We start from the raw sequence: 15,633 nt of genomic DNA, 5'->3' as shown, positions 1-15,633 counted from the left end.
AGGCAGGAGTGAGTGTAAGGTGGGGTGATCTCTGTTCCTTAAAATAAATTGCCTTTCAAGCATAACCACCAGCATTCAGCTAGATGATTTCCTTTGCTGGAAGATGCTCATCAGAGGTCTCAGCAGGGATACTGTCACAGTAAGGGAGCATGCCATGACAAAACCTCCTGTGATCCATGATGTGAAATGGTGATGATAAACATGCTAGTGGAACCGATGGCCAAAACATATGTGATTACTAGGCTGTCAATAACCACAACAAATCTCACTGATATTCCAGTATTGAGCATCATCTAAAACAGATGAGGACTATGTTTGTTATGGACCTATACGAAGGTCAAATTTTCTGTCTTCAAAATCATCCTGTATGTGGTGGCCAAAATGACCTGGAAGTACTCTGGAATTTTTAATGAATGTATTCCCAACAGCTATGAATGGTGGTGAAAGCAAGGAATTCAGAGGAAGCTGCTAGAAAAGAATCCCCCAAAACCAGATGTGGCATCCTACACTTAAAAGGGAGTTGGTGGAGGGTTATGTGCAGTGTTGGCCAAGAAAGCATGTTCCTGGGTCTTGCTGGCAGAAGAGCAATATTGCTGTGCTAACCACACAGCTCCTGCTAGAAATGGAAAACTGTGCCCCATTCTGAATGCACTCATTTGTGCCATACCTGGTAATCTACTGATCCAGCACCGACGGTCATGACCCAAAGTGACCTGGCTGTGAGCTGAAGTTAAGATTGATACTGTGTAAGAATTGCTAATTCAAACTTCTCCTGGACTGTCTGGTGCCAATACACTGCACTGAAGTCAGAGAAGTTTCTTAACTTGCTCAATGGATAGTGCTTCATGTTCAGTTCCTGTTTTCCAAGTGTTCTGTTTTAAAACTTTCATCTGTCTTTGAGCTATAAAACATGAATAGATTTACTAAGGATTGGGTGTTGCTTTGGTCTGACCTTCCTATCCTGCAGAGCAATATCTTGTGGTGAGCAATTACTTTGATTCATTATTACTTTTTAGAGTGCTTTTCCCTCTAAGATACACACTTTTGGATGAAGTAAAATATTAAGCCTTTTGAAGCATAAGTTCAATTGCTAGAAATCGAAATAAGCTCTTCATGCTTTATAAAAAGAATTTAAACTTCCATTATACTGAAAATAGTACTTTAAATTCAGAAGTGCTTTAGTAAAAAAAAAAAAAAAAAAAAAAAGGAACAACAAATTAAATTATTTGCTTTGAAGTTAAGAGGTTTTTGTTCACATTCAGTATTACTTTTGGTACTCTATAATTATTATTGCAAACCCAATGGCTTTGAACTAAGATTCAAATATTCAAGTGCTATTAAAAGTAATTTTCCCTGTATTTTTCTGAAACATTTTAATCAGATCATATAAAGCCAGGCAAATGAGGTAATACACAATATGTGTCCACGTTTCACCCTCTATAATAATTGCTTCAGTTACACTTACCTCCTCTAATATTGTTGCTCTAATTATCTTGTTTTCAAGTTAGGATCTTTTTAACTGCTAAGCTTATCTGGAGTCAGAACCTACATATTTTTATAACCTTTAATTGCAATTTCATATCGATTTAAGTGAAGATTTTCCAGTCTAATAAAAATAAGTGTATAAGTTAAAATGTTTAGAAATCAAAGAAGCAGATACTTATGCCTAAATGTGATGCACTTATGTGCATATTATTTTCCCAAATCATGGTTTATATTGTAGAAATGGTTTTACATACACATAGTAATAGTATATTAGTTTATATTTCCAAAATAAACCAACAGTTTGCTCTAGTTGCATAGATTGTATTACGGCTCAAGTTTTCAGCTTTAGAAATTTGACTTATTAATAGTGTATAGTCAAATGCTGAGTCACATAAAGACTGTGTTTTGACTATCCTGACCATAAATCTAGTCTTGCCAAAAATACATTGGAAACTTTGGGTTTGGTACAAAATTAAATTATTTTGAAAGGTGCTTTCTAACCCCAGAAGAAAGGAGACAAAAAATTAAACAACCCTTCTTATACACACTTACGAGGATCACTTGCTTTGAACACCATTGAGTGATATACTTCAAGGGGATTTTTTTCTTTTTTTGGCTCATATAGTTTGTTAGTTTTCAGATGTTATTTTCAGAGATGTAATATTTAGGCAATTCAGATTTTAGAATTAGGACTTTAAATACAGTTGGGACTTGAATGCAGTTGAACTTGTACTTTCCTTCCTTTGACAAGAACCTTAGTCAAGAATTTGAACAATTATTGATTACTTAGTTTTCTACAGTCTAATGAATGAATTAATTAAATTAATTACTTGAATTAATGAACACATTTAACTAATTAAAATTACTACTAACCCATTCCAGCTTTCTAGTGAGATTACTTTGCTTGCCAAATATGTATCAAGACCTATTTTATACAAATCATCTTCAACTCAGCAGATAGAAATATGGTCTGGAAAATCTGCCTTTAATTTTCTTTTGTTAAAAAAGCATATTCAGTGTGGGTTAGAGCTGTCTATATTTACCTCTTTTCATTTCCTCTTTGTTAATACAAACCCATTTATCAGTCCTCATGCTTGATCAGCTAAGGTATCACCCAGTATTCTCATTATTTCCTCCATTCCTCTTGATGACTACAAGCCTTGCAGATACTAAAATAGTTTGTTGATGACTCTGTCTGTACTTCTCACTAGTTATTGACAAATCAAGTAGGCAACTTGTGGTGCACTGATTTATATTTGAAGTTTGTATAATAGTTTTAGTATTATTAATTTAAAAGGAATTCTTCTATGAGCTTATGGCATCTTTCTGATACCTATTTATCATAATTTCCTTCAAATAAGAAGTGGAGCTAAGCTTGGAAAGAGCTTTGCATATTTGCTGGAAGGAAACTGGCCACCACCCTTGTTGAAAACGCTGACTCATCTCTGTCTTCTTGCTCTTTAATTTAAACTCAGCACAAAGCAGAAAGAGAGTTAAATCTTACCTTCAGAGGAGCAAATTAAAATTTTTGCTTGAACAAGCCTTTGTGAACTACAGGGTTTAGTGAGGAAAAATATTTTAAAAGCCATAGATCAGAGTAGATTTTCACAGAACAAAGGTACGGAGATATTTGTTGTGACTTGAGGGATCTGCTGGTTTTGTTTGTCAAAAAGCAGCAAAGCTGAAAAACTGCCAGTAACTCACTTGAGGTATTGACATGGCAGTGGAATGGGGAAGGAGGGTGATTTACACCTTGGAATCTTTTTTAAGATGTTGGGTTGTTAGCACATACCTGCACCTCTACATAGTTCAAGTGGCACCAATGGTCGTGGCATCAATTTCTGCCCTTGTAGCCTTGGCAAATTTTCTTGGTGCTTTTCTTCTGGGACAAGACCAGTCTGTCACTTCTGTATGCTTGTTGCCTTGAAAGCAGTAAGACATTTCATCAGAAAAAAAAAAAAAAAAAAAAAAAAAAAAAAAAAAAAAAAAAAGCAGATTTCACTCAAATATATAAGTGATGTTTTCTAGCAATAAATTTGTTCTGTAGTTCTTGTTGGCTTCCCCCACCACCCCATACTATTGACATAATGCAGATTATCTCTTAGTAAATATGCAGCATGTTTATAAAAGCTAAACTGACTTCCTGGTATGTTTCACTGAATGGTAAAATTAATGGTTTTTATTTGTTCAGATGGTTCTTTGGCCCAATCAAACGAGCAGATGCCGAGAGACAACTATTGTACCCTGAAAACCCGGAAGGAGCCTTCCTAGTCCGAGACAGCGAAAGTCTAAAAGGCGAATACTCCCTCTCAGGTATATTCTAGTTTTTCATCTGAAGCAATGTTCTAAAAATTTCTCAGGTGATCTGGGCTTTTTCATCTTTGAGGACAATAAACTGAGGGCATGAAAATGAAATTAAGGTCATAATAATGTTCATAAAGTTAATTTTTTTTTTTCCCAGGAGACATATAAAGAAAACTTGGTGAAAGTAATTTGAGTTTATATTTTATAGATTTTGTTCAACAATATACTCAGAACTGAAATTAACCTATTTATGCTTAGTACTTCCAGTGTTCTAGCTGCCTTAATACCTATAGTATTTTCATGATCGAAGCATTAAAAATTACATTACAATTGTACACTAGAGCTCTGATTACAAAAATTTAAAAAAAAGCATGTTGACAGGTATCTGAAATTTAAGGAAAGGAGATTTCTGTTAGAACTCACACTTGTGTTTATACTTATTTGTTTTTAGGGATAAAATCATAGGAAGGTCTTCACAGCTGTACTTCAGAATCAGTGATGTTTCATTGAAAATTTCACTGTAAACTTCAGTAAAAAATTGGATTGATGATGATGGTGCAATTTGAAATTTATTTAAGTCCTTTATTTAAATCTGAATGATTATCAAATTAAGACACTTATTTGTTAATAATTTTACTGTCATATAAGTACATCATATTTTTTATGCTCTAGATATTTGCCATCTTAGATAATAAATGAGATTGTTCATTGGTTGTTTTCCATGAACATTTCCCATCAAACTTGTCATACAGCTGTGAGTCAGCAGTATAGTGCTGTCCTTGAGGCAACAGGGCTATACACCCAAACTTCCTAATGTGCTCTACCTATATTAATCCCAGAGCCAGGAAAGGCTTTTTATGTTAGTGAATAAATTATGAGTAGTCATGTGCAGAATTATGTTAGTAAAATGAGAGGCACCTTGGCTGTAACCAAATTCATTTTGACTCCTCTTTTGCCTGGATGATTATGAGTCATTCACCTTCTGAATACTACACAGAAACACAGCTTAAGGAAATTTTGTCACATTCTTGGTTTCACTTTCCCAGTTATAACTAAAGTGCATGTACCTGCAATGTCTTGTGGTAATTTGGCTTTGTATTGCCAAGACAAAGAAATGTGGAATATGGGGAAGTTTATTGAAATAAATGTGTAAGTAAATATGCAGTACTGGGAGAGTTTACTCCACAGTTTTCAGTTTGCCCTCAAGGAAGTTGCCATGAAATGCTTAAAGGGAAACTACCTTTAATGAGGAATCAGACTGCTCCTGAGCTGTGACAGAACTGACCCCTTTGTGTGTGTACACTTTCATCCTAGGACTGTATTACAGCCACAGACCTTTCAAAATGCTTTTTCTACATGTGCCAATTTATTGCTGTTGTTACATGGTTTCAGCTTCCTTCAAGTGCTGTTCATGAGCAAACTGGTTTCATCAAAGTGCTGGGCTAGACTGCTGACATGGTGATGTTATCTAGGGAAAGAAAGACAAGCCTGTACTATCTTCTTAATGATAGCCCTTGAATATATGGCACATTATTAAAAATCAATGAAAAATGTTTTCCTTGTGCACCTGGGGGTAGAAATGCAACTTCTTTTTATTATTCTCCAACTATGGACTTTTAGGAAAGATTTAAAATATTAATATTTTATCCCACATCCTAACCACTTCTCTAAAGGAACGTGGAAGTATCTTAGATAAACCATGAGATACTTCAGAGAAAAATCCAAGAGAATTAAAATAAATATTAATTCAGCATTTATAGTAGTATAAGATCTCTTATACTACTTATACTCTTCGATATAAAAAAAAAAATGTTTCGTTTTTTCATTATAAATTTTGGATAGAAAATTTATTCCATCTGATCCAGTATATTTGATTCAATTATGAAAGCTTGTGGTAGAAATTTTTTTACATTTTTCTATAAGCATATTTGGGAGAGGAGCTTTGATGATGACTGATAAGAGCAAGGTATGAAACCAAGAGTGTTGGCTTGTTTCATGCTGGTTTGTTTGATTAAGGAAGATAAGAGTGGCGTTGAAGAAAACTTACACAGAGGCAAGGCTCCAGCTGGAGGAGCCAGCTGTCTTTCTTGCACAAGTATGTGCAAGAATACTCTGAGCATGTATGTGTGAATATATGTACCCTCTCAGATTTACTGAATGTTTGTGCTCTTTTGGGCAAAGAAAGAGGATAAATTCTGAAACAATCTGTAGGCACTATTGGTGACATAATTTCCTGGTGTTGATCTTTTTGCTTCTTCTCAGAGTTGAACATAATTTATCCTTAACATGGTACTTCTTCCCAAAGAGCTAAGTATTATTTGCTGCGTGCTGAATGGGCTTAGCTGAATGGCATCTGTTTGTATTGTGCAAACTCCTTTGCTTTCAACCTAATACTATACATCAGGGTCTAGATATTTTATGTCCTTAATCTCACTGCTTACTGTCTACTTCTTGGAAAGCTAGTGCATTCTAAAGCAAGCAATGAAATTATTTGTATTGTGGGAAGCATTAGTAGGAAAGGAGGTTGTTCAGTTCACCAGGTTCTACAGAGAAAAGACTTTTCCTGCATCTTTCCTGTTTGTGCCATCAGCAGGAATTCTGAAACATGAAAGCTGAGGCAAAAGGATGGCTTTTTGGCTTTTATCTCCATGGTAGCTGATACACTGACAGGGGAGAAGTCACAATCTGGTATTTTGAAATAAATCCCTAATTTCTGTTTCCAATTTTTTTCAGTCCAGAAACATTAGACCTCAGAAGTCCCACATTCTCTAGGTCTGATTGGTTTAGCTCTAGCTTCTATTACTGATTTGGTTTCATTGCAGTGTAGATGATAATGGCTTGAAGAGTGAAAACTTGGCTTTCAGAATTAAGGTCTTCAAGAAAATATTTTAATTCTCTGTCCAGCATGGCATTTAGGTAAAAAAGAAGTTGAAGAAAGATTTTTACCCAATAACCTATAAACTGATTTTATAATTTTCATGGGTGATTTCTACTCATATGGGCAATGGGATATATAAGAGATTTAATGTTGATTGAGGAGACAAATGATCTTCATAGTAAGAAAAAAAAAAAAATTCAATCTCATAAAACTACACTTTTTGCTTCTAAATTGTTTTGTTGGGAAACCTCTCAATTTGTAAGATTTGGATAATAAATAATTATTTAAATTGAAAACAAAAATACATGTTCAGAAAGATTTTTATCATCTGTGAATAGTGAAATGGAAAGCTCATCAAGCCAGATAGGCCACTGACATGTGTTACTATAAATTTTGAGTGTTTGACATTTTAAAAATAGGTTTTCCCATTTTAAAAATGCACATGTTGTCGACAGATTTTTATGCTGATGACTCCAGCATCTGGTGTGAAATGCATTAAATTTTAAACATGTTAGTGCCATCTTAGATGTTGCCTCTTTTTAATTAAAAGCCATAATTCAGATGTGCTCAGCTTAATTGAGTGTCATTGCCAATGATAGCAGGAGGCTCTGTACTTAGCCCATCCTTGAATAATGGTATCTGAAAGACTTATTGCATTAAGTAACAATGTAAATGGTTTGTGTTTTCTTCAGCTATTATTTCCATGCTCCTGAAAGAATATTGTGTGCTTTCCTCTTGGGTTCCAGCACAGGAAAAACAGGGAGTTGTTAAAGGCAGCAGACTTATAGAACTGGCAAAATCATGGCCATGCTGAGAGGATGATTTTGGATCTGTCCCTGTACCCTTTCTGTGCTGGTGAGAGTGATCTCATGAGTCACCCTCCTCCCACATCCACTCTGGGCATGGAGGCAGAGCAGAGGTGCTGGTGGCAGTGATGCATGGCAGGTGCTGGGGGAGGACTCTGCACAGGAGCCGTGTTGGGACACATTGTTTTTGGCAGTAATGGAACATTAGTGTCTCATTACTCATTTGGTGAAGGTGTGTACTCTGCTGATACCACCATAAATTTTTGTGCCCTGGAGAAGAACTAGTAAATTATTTTATTCACATTCTTCAGGTGGCAAAACCCACTTCTGCTTGACCCATCATGTGAAGATAGATAGAGAGGATAATCCTTCTGCTAGACTGAAACCATTTAGAAATCTAATGGGGAGCTGTAATTCTTTTGGAAAGGGTGAGTTGAGGATAAAACCTCTTCAGTCTTCAAACCCAGCTACTGCCTAGCTATGTGAAACTGAAATTGCAACCCTGTCCTGGTTAGTAGTCTGGCATGGATGTAGAGATGACTGAAAGGAGTTATGGATAGTCCTTTCCGTATGTGCTCTGTATAATTTTGGCAGAGGAGCCACACGATGCTGTGGAATGCCAAGTGTGTGCTGCAGGATTTGTACACCCAAATTCAGCCCTAAAATAGAAGTAAACAACCCCCTGTCAAATACTGCACTAGTATAATCTACTTATTGCAAGATGAGATGTTATCAGTACATAAATTTTCTCCAGCAAATCACCATCTGACCTGGATGCTGTCAATGATAAGGCTTTGTAAAAGGCTCATTTAAGAAATTAGAGCACATCCTTCAAACCAGCTCTTACATTATTAATGTAAGCTACTTCACAAGTAATAGCTATAATACTGCTAATAAATAAATCAGGTAGTCAAACTACTATTGCTTGTGATATACAACTGAAACTGGATTAACACAGTCATCCTGTTGGCCTTTTGTTCAATGCATCATAAAGACTAACTAATTTGTCTGGATTAATTTTCCCGTGAACTTTGAAAAAGTCATTACATTTTCAGTCTGTTCTTACTGAATTACTCTTTTCTTCATTTTGCTTCAACTCCAAATGACACATCACAAAAACATTCATAAATTTTACAGTTAAAAATTATGGGTATTAATTCAGAAAGAAATATAATTTGAAAAGTGCAGTGTAATATGTATTTTGTTTACAAATATTCTCATTCCTGTCCTCATGCAGAATTGTAAGTTGCTAGATTCTTAAAACTACTACCTGAGTTGGAGTATTTTGAAAAGCTCCTGTCTGCTCTCTGGTGGTCTTGGATGACAATCACACAGTACAGTGCAAAGATATTTGATCATTCACAATAGTAGCTAAGGAAGATTTCCTCTTTATTTCATCACTTAGATGGTGAGAGAAATTATTCTTCCATCAGCTTTGCTAATTTCATGCAACCTATTCTATATTTTTTCTACATACAATATGTAGCCATGCATTCCTCTGTTATTATAAACAAAGCTATTGCCAAGATGCATGCAGTAAAACAGTATAAAAAAATCTGTCTTCCAGGTTTAACAGTGGAACACTGTTAATGTTAGAGCTAAAAGCTTTGGACTTCTTTGGAGCTAAATCAGCTACTCTTCTGTATGTAATATAAACTGTCTACTGCCCATTGAACATGAACAGTGATGTCTAAATAATGGAGTGTCTTGTAAATGACACCCACATAAGTGAATAAATATCTTTTCAGCTGTTCTCAACTGCCCTCTGTGATGAGCCTGCTATTGCTTCTACTGATATTTCTTTGTAAAGATCTTTAAACTAATGGGTCTCCAAACTCTTCTCTCTGTGTGTGTGTGTGTGTGTGTGTGTGTGTGTGAGATTTATGTTCATTTTTTGTCTCTCTGATCTGGCCCATGTATAGCCCCAGCATGCAGTGGCCCAGCCTTTTTTCTGACACATGTAAAAGGGTGCTCCAATGGACACAGGTAGGGACACTTTGGCTGCCATCATATGTAGATAAGTAACTTATTGATTAAGACAAAGCAGATTAGAATAAAAAGATTCCACTGAAAAGGAATCAACTGCCTGAAGCATTATTCACCTGATTTTTGCATATTCCAAACATGCAAAAAATTAAAAACTCCCTTGGAAATGTGAGTGCCTTTCCAAGAACCATGGCTATGTGGAGGGTATATCTGTTTCCTCTAAAATGCCTGCCAGCCTAACAGCTGCTATTTGGTATGTTAACACTAAAATAAAGGAGGATAAAGGAAATATTAAAAACTGACTAAATGATTGCAGTCAATTTGATGGTTTTGGCTGGTTTTGGTGTCTTCAAAGATGGGAAACATGAACTGCCTCACAGAAGATGTTTTTATGTACTTCTATATCAGTTCTTATGCTGGAGAATCTCCAAATCTGAATAGCTGAAGACTAATAGACAAGATACATGAAGCTATCTGAACAACGGGTTTTGGTTTGAATAGCTGACATATTTGGAACTAAAATAATTTATTTTAAGGTCCTCATAAATATATTTAGGAACATTGTGATGGTTTGGTTATAAATTATATTGTACCACTGCAATAATTCCTGGACATTTAATATATTTAAATCTTTAGTTTTTGATGGCATATCTGTGAAGCACTACAGGATCAGAAAGGTGGATGGAAGAATTTTCCTAACTGAAAGAATAACTTTCAAAACTCTGAATGAGCTGGTTGACTATTATAGCAAGAACAGAGATGGCCTCTGCATGTCACTCAGAAAGCCATGCCTAAAGGTAAGGAGTGGATGCTACACTGTGCAAAGTAATTTTTGTGAGTTGACTCATCAGATATCACTTCAGAAAGTGTTGTCCCCATATCTGCTTCTACCATTTCAGATGTTAATGATCTGCTTGTTTTCAGAAAGTTCTGGGTAGTGTTACAGTTTCGTTCTTGAGGTTGATAAATTAATAATAGAGTACCATGCCATTTTGAAAAAATCATTAAGTGTTTGGAGGGGGGGAATATGCCAAATCATGATTTATGAATACCTTTTTGTAAATGTATATGGAGATGAAATCTCCAGCTTCATAACTCTAGCTGTCCATAAGTAATTACTGAGATAAAACCACAAGGTTCTGGCAAACAATATGTCACTTTTCAAAAAGGTTGCTAGAGGGATGTTTTCTAATTTTTGCTTTTAATGGCAGGATATTTTCCTTAGTATATTTCTTATTTCTAACAAAGAGCACCCAGTATGAGGGTTGTATTTTATGTTCTCGATTCACTTTATCTCATGGGTGTACTCTAAGGAAACATTATTTATATCTGTTCCAGCTTTAAATGACATGGTTAGCAATGATTTGTGTATGTTGTTGAAAAAATACTACAAGTCTCAATTATTGTATTATTTATTTTCTTTTACCAGATACAAAGTCCTGCTACTTTTGATTTGTCTTATAAAACTGTTGATCATTGGGAGATAGACCGACGATCTCTGAAATTGGTGCAAAAATTAGGATCTGGTCAGTTTGGTGAAGTATGGGAAGGACGGTGGAATGATACCACCCCTGTGGCAATCAAAACATTAAAACCAGGTATGTGAATTATTTTTAAATTTTAATAATATGAAATATGAGCAAGAGTGCTTCTTTACTTTTTAAATGCTACAGCAAAGACAGCCTATCTCTATATGCACACATTCTTAAAATCCACACACCTAGACATGGAGATTAGTAAAGCTCTAGGTCCAGATAGCCTTGGGTATTTTGAATTAGAATTTTATACTGTTTTCTGTTTCTAGATGAGCTGAATTAATTCAACATCTGTGTCACATAAGAAGGCAACCACAATAAGGGTTGTTCCTATTTTTTTCCGTATTGTTTATATGGAAATGAGTAACTGTAGTGAATAATCTGTAGGTGAGGTAATTGATTTAGTAGCAGTTTGTCATCTGTAGGAGTTTTCTAGTGATTAGGTGCTATATTACAGTGATTTCTTTGGTAATACAGAGTATCCACTATGCTAAATTTGTGCTTAAGGAGTGCTTTAATCCTAGTACTGCTTGAATACAATTTTTCAAAGTTTTTGACACACAACATTTATATCCACTATTTGCATGTAATATAAGATTGTGACTATTACAGCTTTTAGCATTTTTCTTAATTATGTTTCATTAACTTCAAGAAATTTGTGCATTTTCAATTGACAACATAAAATATCTGCCAGCAGATGGCAAGAACCACATAGATAAGAGAGGTAGTCTGGATTATATATATGTTTTTTAAAAAGAGATAACAGCATGAGCTGTGGTTAATTGAAAAAGCTGGTGTTGGGCACTAATGAACCTGATTCAGGAAGCAGAACAGATTCAGACCTTTGATTCAGAATAACATCAATATGCTTGAGCACTGCTTGAATGGTCTCCTGAACAGGGAGGAATATAAACATATGTTTTAAGGCTCTCTTGTATCAGGATATCTTTTGGGTTTTGGGACATGCAAACTGAAATAAAATAAGTACCCTTTCTTTTCTCTCTGCTTAACTGAAAATATAAATACTGCTCAAACTAAAGACCTTCTATAATTCATATAAAAGACAATACTTTTTTCAGTGAACAGGTTCATCTCCCTAGTGACTCAGCAAACAGAAACCAGGTCTTTTTACCAGAATAAACATAAGACACTACAAACTTCTTATCACGTATAGACTAGCACAGTATAATAGAAGAAACTCCTTCAACTGTGGTTCTTTCTGTAGTATCATAGTTCACCTGGGAAAAAAGGCTTGATTAATCAATACTTCTATCTCAGATTTTCCCACTCTAGTCTGACTCTTGCTAAGGTCAACAGCAGCAGTTTTACTGATTGCATGGTGGGTTGTGTTGAGTTAGGGCTGTTAGAAGCCCCACCTGGATGCAGTGCATGGATAGAAGAGTTTGTGACCTCACACTGTGATAAGAAAGCCAGGTATTGCTCATGGTGTTGCTCAGAATGAAGACTTTGATTTGTCCTTGCTAAATTATGTAGTTAATGCTGAATCTCTTATCACTGTAGTTTGTGAACTATCTCGTTCAAACAGTCACAAATGTAAGCATTTAACCTTCTAGTATTACTTCTCCAGTGAATTATCCTCTTCTATACAGTGTTTTTCACTGTATAGTGGAAGGCATTTGGAGTGCCTTACAGTAACCAGCACATTGGTTTTCCATAACTTTTGTTCATTATTACTCATGAGGAATAACACTTCACTAATTAAGGACAAACCACAATACTCTCACCCTAATCTGAGTAATAAATGTTTACCTTGGTACAAATAAAATTTCAGCAAAGGGTAGGCTTGGTAATTTCACTCCCCATAACATAAAGTTGATAAATGAATGGAAAACATAGTAGTTAATGGGTAATCAAGAAATATATTGTGTTGATGATTGAAGCTTCCAATGTTCACATAAGCAGCGTTTCAGGCTTCAGTGTAACACATTGTAAAATGAACCTCGCCTATTGCTTGGCTCAAAGATCTGAATCACTTGTCTTTACCCTGGGGCAGGAGGGGCTGTATTTTAAACTACAAACTTTTCATTAAGCTGTTTTACGGTGTAGACAAGCAAGTTATCAGAAAAACAGAGGAGTGTGTTAAACTCAAAGTGATCTGACTGGAAATATAAAGGCCTGAGATGGAAAGCTAGAAAGGCTTTACCACCAGAGAAACTGTGAAATGGAACAGTGCTTATTACCACACAGGAGCAGGTTGAGCAAGGGTAATCACATTGTGAACAATAGCAAAGAGCATAATGCAATCAGAATGTCACAGATTTATAGGCCTGAAAGCCAGAAAAGATTTCTGTTACTTTGGGTTTTCCAGCTGAGCTTTATTTTGCAGTGTACATCTGTTCTAGACCATATATAGTCAGAATACTTTGCTGTTATGTGCCATTACACATCATCCCTCTGCTGAGATTAGCATTTATATTAATCAAAACACAGCTTGTTCTCGAGTACACAATAATGAGAAGTCCTCATGTCCTAAGATAAAGGCACTGTAAGAATGTGCACCTAATTTCACCTTTGAATTTGCCTGAGGTCTTCTCTTTAACCCTTTCTTGTAATAAGCCTATTTAATGTATTAATTTTTCTTTCCATTCTGGAAGTAAACACAGAGTGGGTTAAACCAATTTTCAGCTGTCTTTAGAAAGGCTAAATGCAGTTTGTTAGATAGTATCCTTCTCATTTCCCAAATAAACTTTTCCTGGTAAAGTGGCAGTAATGGGTTTTCCCCAAAGTCATTGGCTCCCTTGATGCCAATGTGTGATTTTTGACTCATGAGTGATTAGGGTATTCAGAAGTCTGTTTCCATTCCAATTGTGAGCAAGAGCCAATTTTTGAAATATTTTATACAAACTCAAAATTTCACAACTGTTTCTTTCAGAAACATTCATGTGCAGCATACTAGCAATGCTTTTCCTCTTTTTAGGTGTCTGGCCTTTCAGATAGAACAAGATTTTGTAATAATTTGCAGGAAAATATATGCACTCATATGTCAGACTCTAGATTGAAAATGCACATTACAATGGGAAAATAACATGCTATTAGAGCACATTTCTTTATATTGATTGTAAAATTGGATTCCTGGAATCCAAAATCCTCCACTGTGGGAGGAGGCAGCTAGACATGAGAATGAGAGTTGTGGTTAGTGCATCACATATTGTCTCTGATGTTCCTTCTGCCTCAGAGGAAGAGCTCCTCACATTCTTCCTCTGCTCCAACAAGGAGTCTCTCCCACAGGAGAGTCCTCCACAACTGTCCCCAGCTTGAGTTCCTCCTCCAGGCTGCAGTACTTCACAAACTGCTCCAGTGGAGCTCTCTTCCATGGGATGCAGTCCTTCAGGAGCAGACTGCTCCAGTTTGGGTGGCATATTCCTCATTCATAAACTTTACTAACATCAAGAAAAATAATTCTCCACACCAAAAGCAAAACATCATAATCACAAACTCAAAGTTGACAATTTGCACACACCCCTTGTCCCTCCAGCATAATTACAACTGAAATTCCCTGAGATCATTCCACTCTTTGCTCTTAAATATCATTGTCAATGTCTTGCACATTATTTCTCTTAATTCCTTTTGCAATTTGTTGTTCAGTGTGACTATAAACAAAAAGCAGTAGTAATGTAATGCTTTTGTTCAAATAATTCTTTTATCTGTTCACCGGTCCACTTGTCTCTGCTTTGGAGACATCTGTGGCATTTTACCAGCCCCAACTATAGCCATGAATGTGTGAATGAAAAAACAAAACATAAGGACATATTTGCCTTAAGGAACATCTTTGACTTTTGAGCTGTTGACCCACAGTTTTCAAAGAGGTGCAGGAATCAGCAGATAGGAAAACCGTCTAGAAACCAGAAGTTGCTATTTCTGGTTTTGGCCCTGCAGAGCACTGCCTTGATGCAGGTCCCTGAACATGTCATTTCACATTTCTGTTTTTATTTCCTCATTGAGACACTGTTTTTTTTCTATTTAAGTGGAAATCATTGCATCAGGGGTTTGTACTTTGTCCTGTGTTGAGTGTGATGGATTTTCTAGAAGCTATTGTCTGGGCTAGCTTGCTTCTCCAGCTGCCAGCATGTGAAGCAGACATCTATCATCACCAATTAATTGTATCTGATAAAGTTCCTTATGCCTGTTGAAGCTGACGGATACATTTGTCATTATCACGGTGTAGAGTATCTCCCAACCTTCTCTCTGCATGGAAACTGTCCAAGCATGACTTTTTTCTTCCAGGAGGATTTTCCAGTATATTGTCTGGGTTGGCACTGTCAGTGGAGTTTTTAATAATATGTTCAGTTCTTTAATTTTTCATCTCTTTAATATATATGCAGTGTAAAAAGCTTTGCATTCAGGGAAGTACCCCAATTTCCCCAAGAAAAAGAAAAATTTTTATTCCATTTAATTCAGTATGTGGCCTTGCACTGACTTATAAGTTTACTTCTGTGTGGTGACAAAGCTGCTTGAGAATATCCAAAAACATATATTATTCATTTGTTAATGTGAATAGGCTATTTTAGTTTCTTGTGTTGCCATATATTTAGTTTCTAAGTTATTTCTTTATTACTCATAAACTTATTCAGAAGATCATAGTTATATGTTTAATGCAGTCTCCACATAAATTAACTTT

General features: G+C 35.7%; 1 protein-coding gene across 1 annotated transcript in view; it reads left to right on the top strand.

Annotated features, from left to right (window-relative positions):
* FRK (fyn related Src family tyrosine kinase) overlaps nt 1–15,633 on the top strand; it is a gene marked incomplete at its 3' end in the record, with an annotated part of 47,813 nt that overhangs the window by 18,896 nt on the left and 13,284 nt on the right. The window contains exons 2-4 of the mRNA XM_079298920.1: nt 3,677–3,798; nt 10,096–10,256; nt 10,889–11,057. Of these exons, the coding sequence (XP_079155046.1) occupies nt 3,677–3,798; nt 10,096–10,256; nt 10,889–11,057 (452 nt within the window). The remainder of the gene's footprint in view (nt 1–3,676; nt 3,799–10,095; nt 10,257–10,888; nt 11,058–15,633) is intronic.

The sequence above is a fragment of the Erithacus rubecula genome, assembly GCF_903797595.1.
Source record: "Erithacus rubecula genome assembly, chromosome: 2".
Lineage (NCBI taxonomy): Eukaryota > Metazoa > Chordata > Aves > Passeriformes > Muscicapidae > Erithacus > Erithacus rubecula.
Note: the sequence above shows the minus strand (reverse complement) of the source record. Positions and strands in the feature narration are given on the sequence as shown.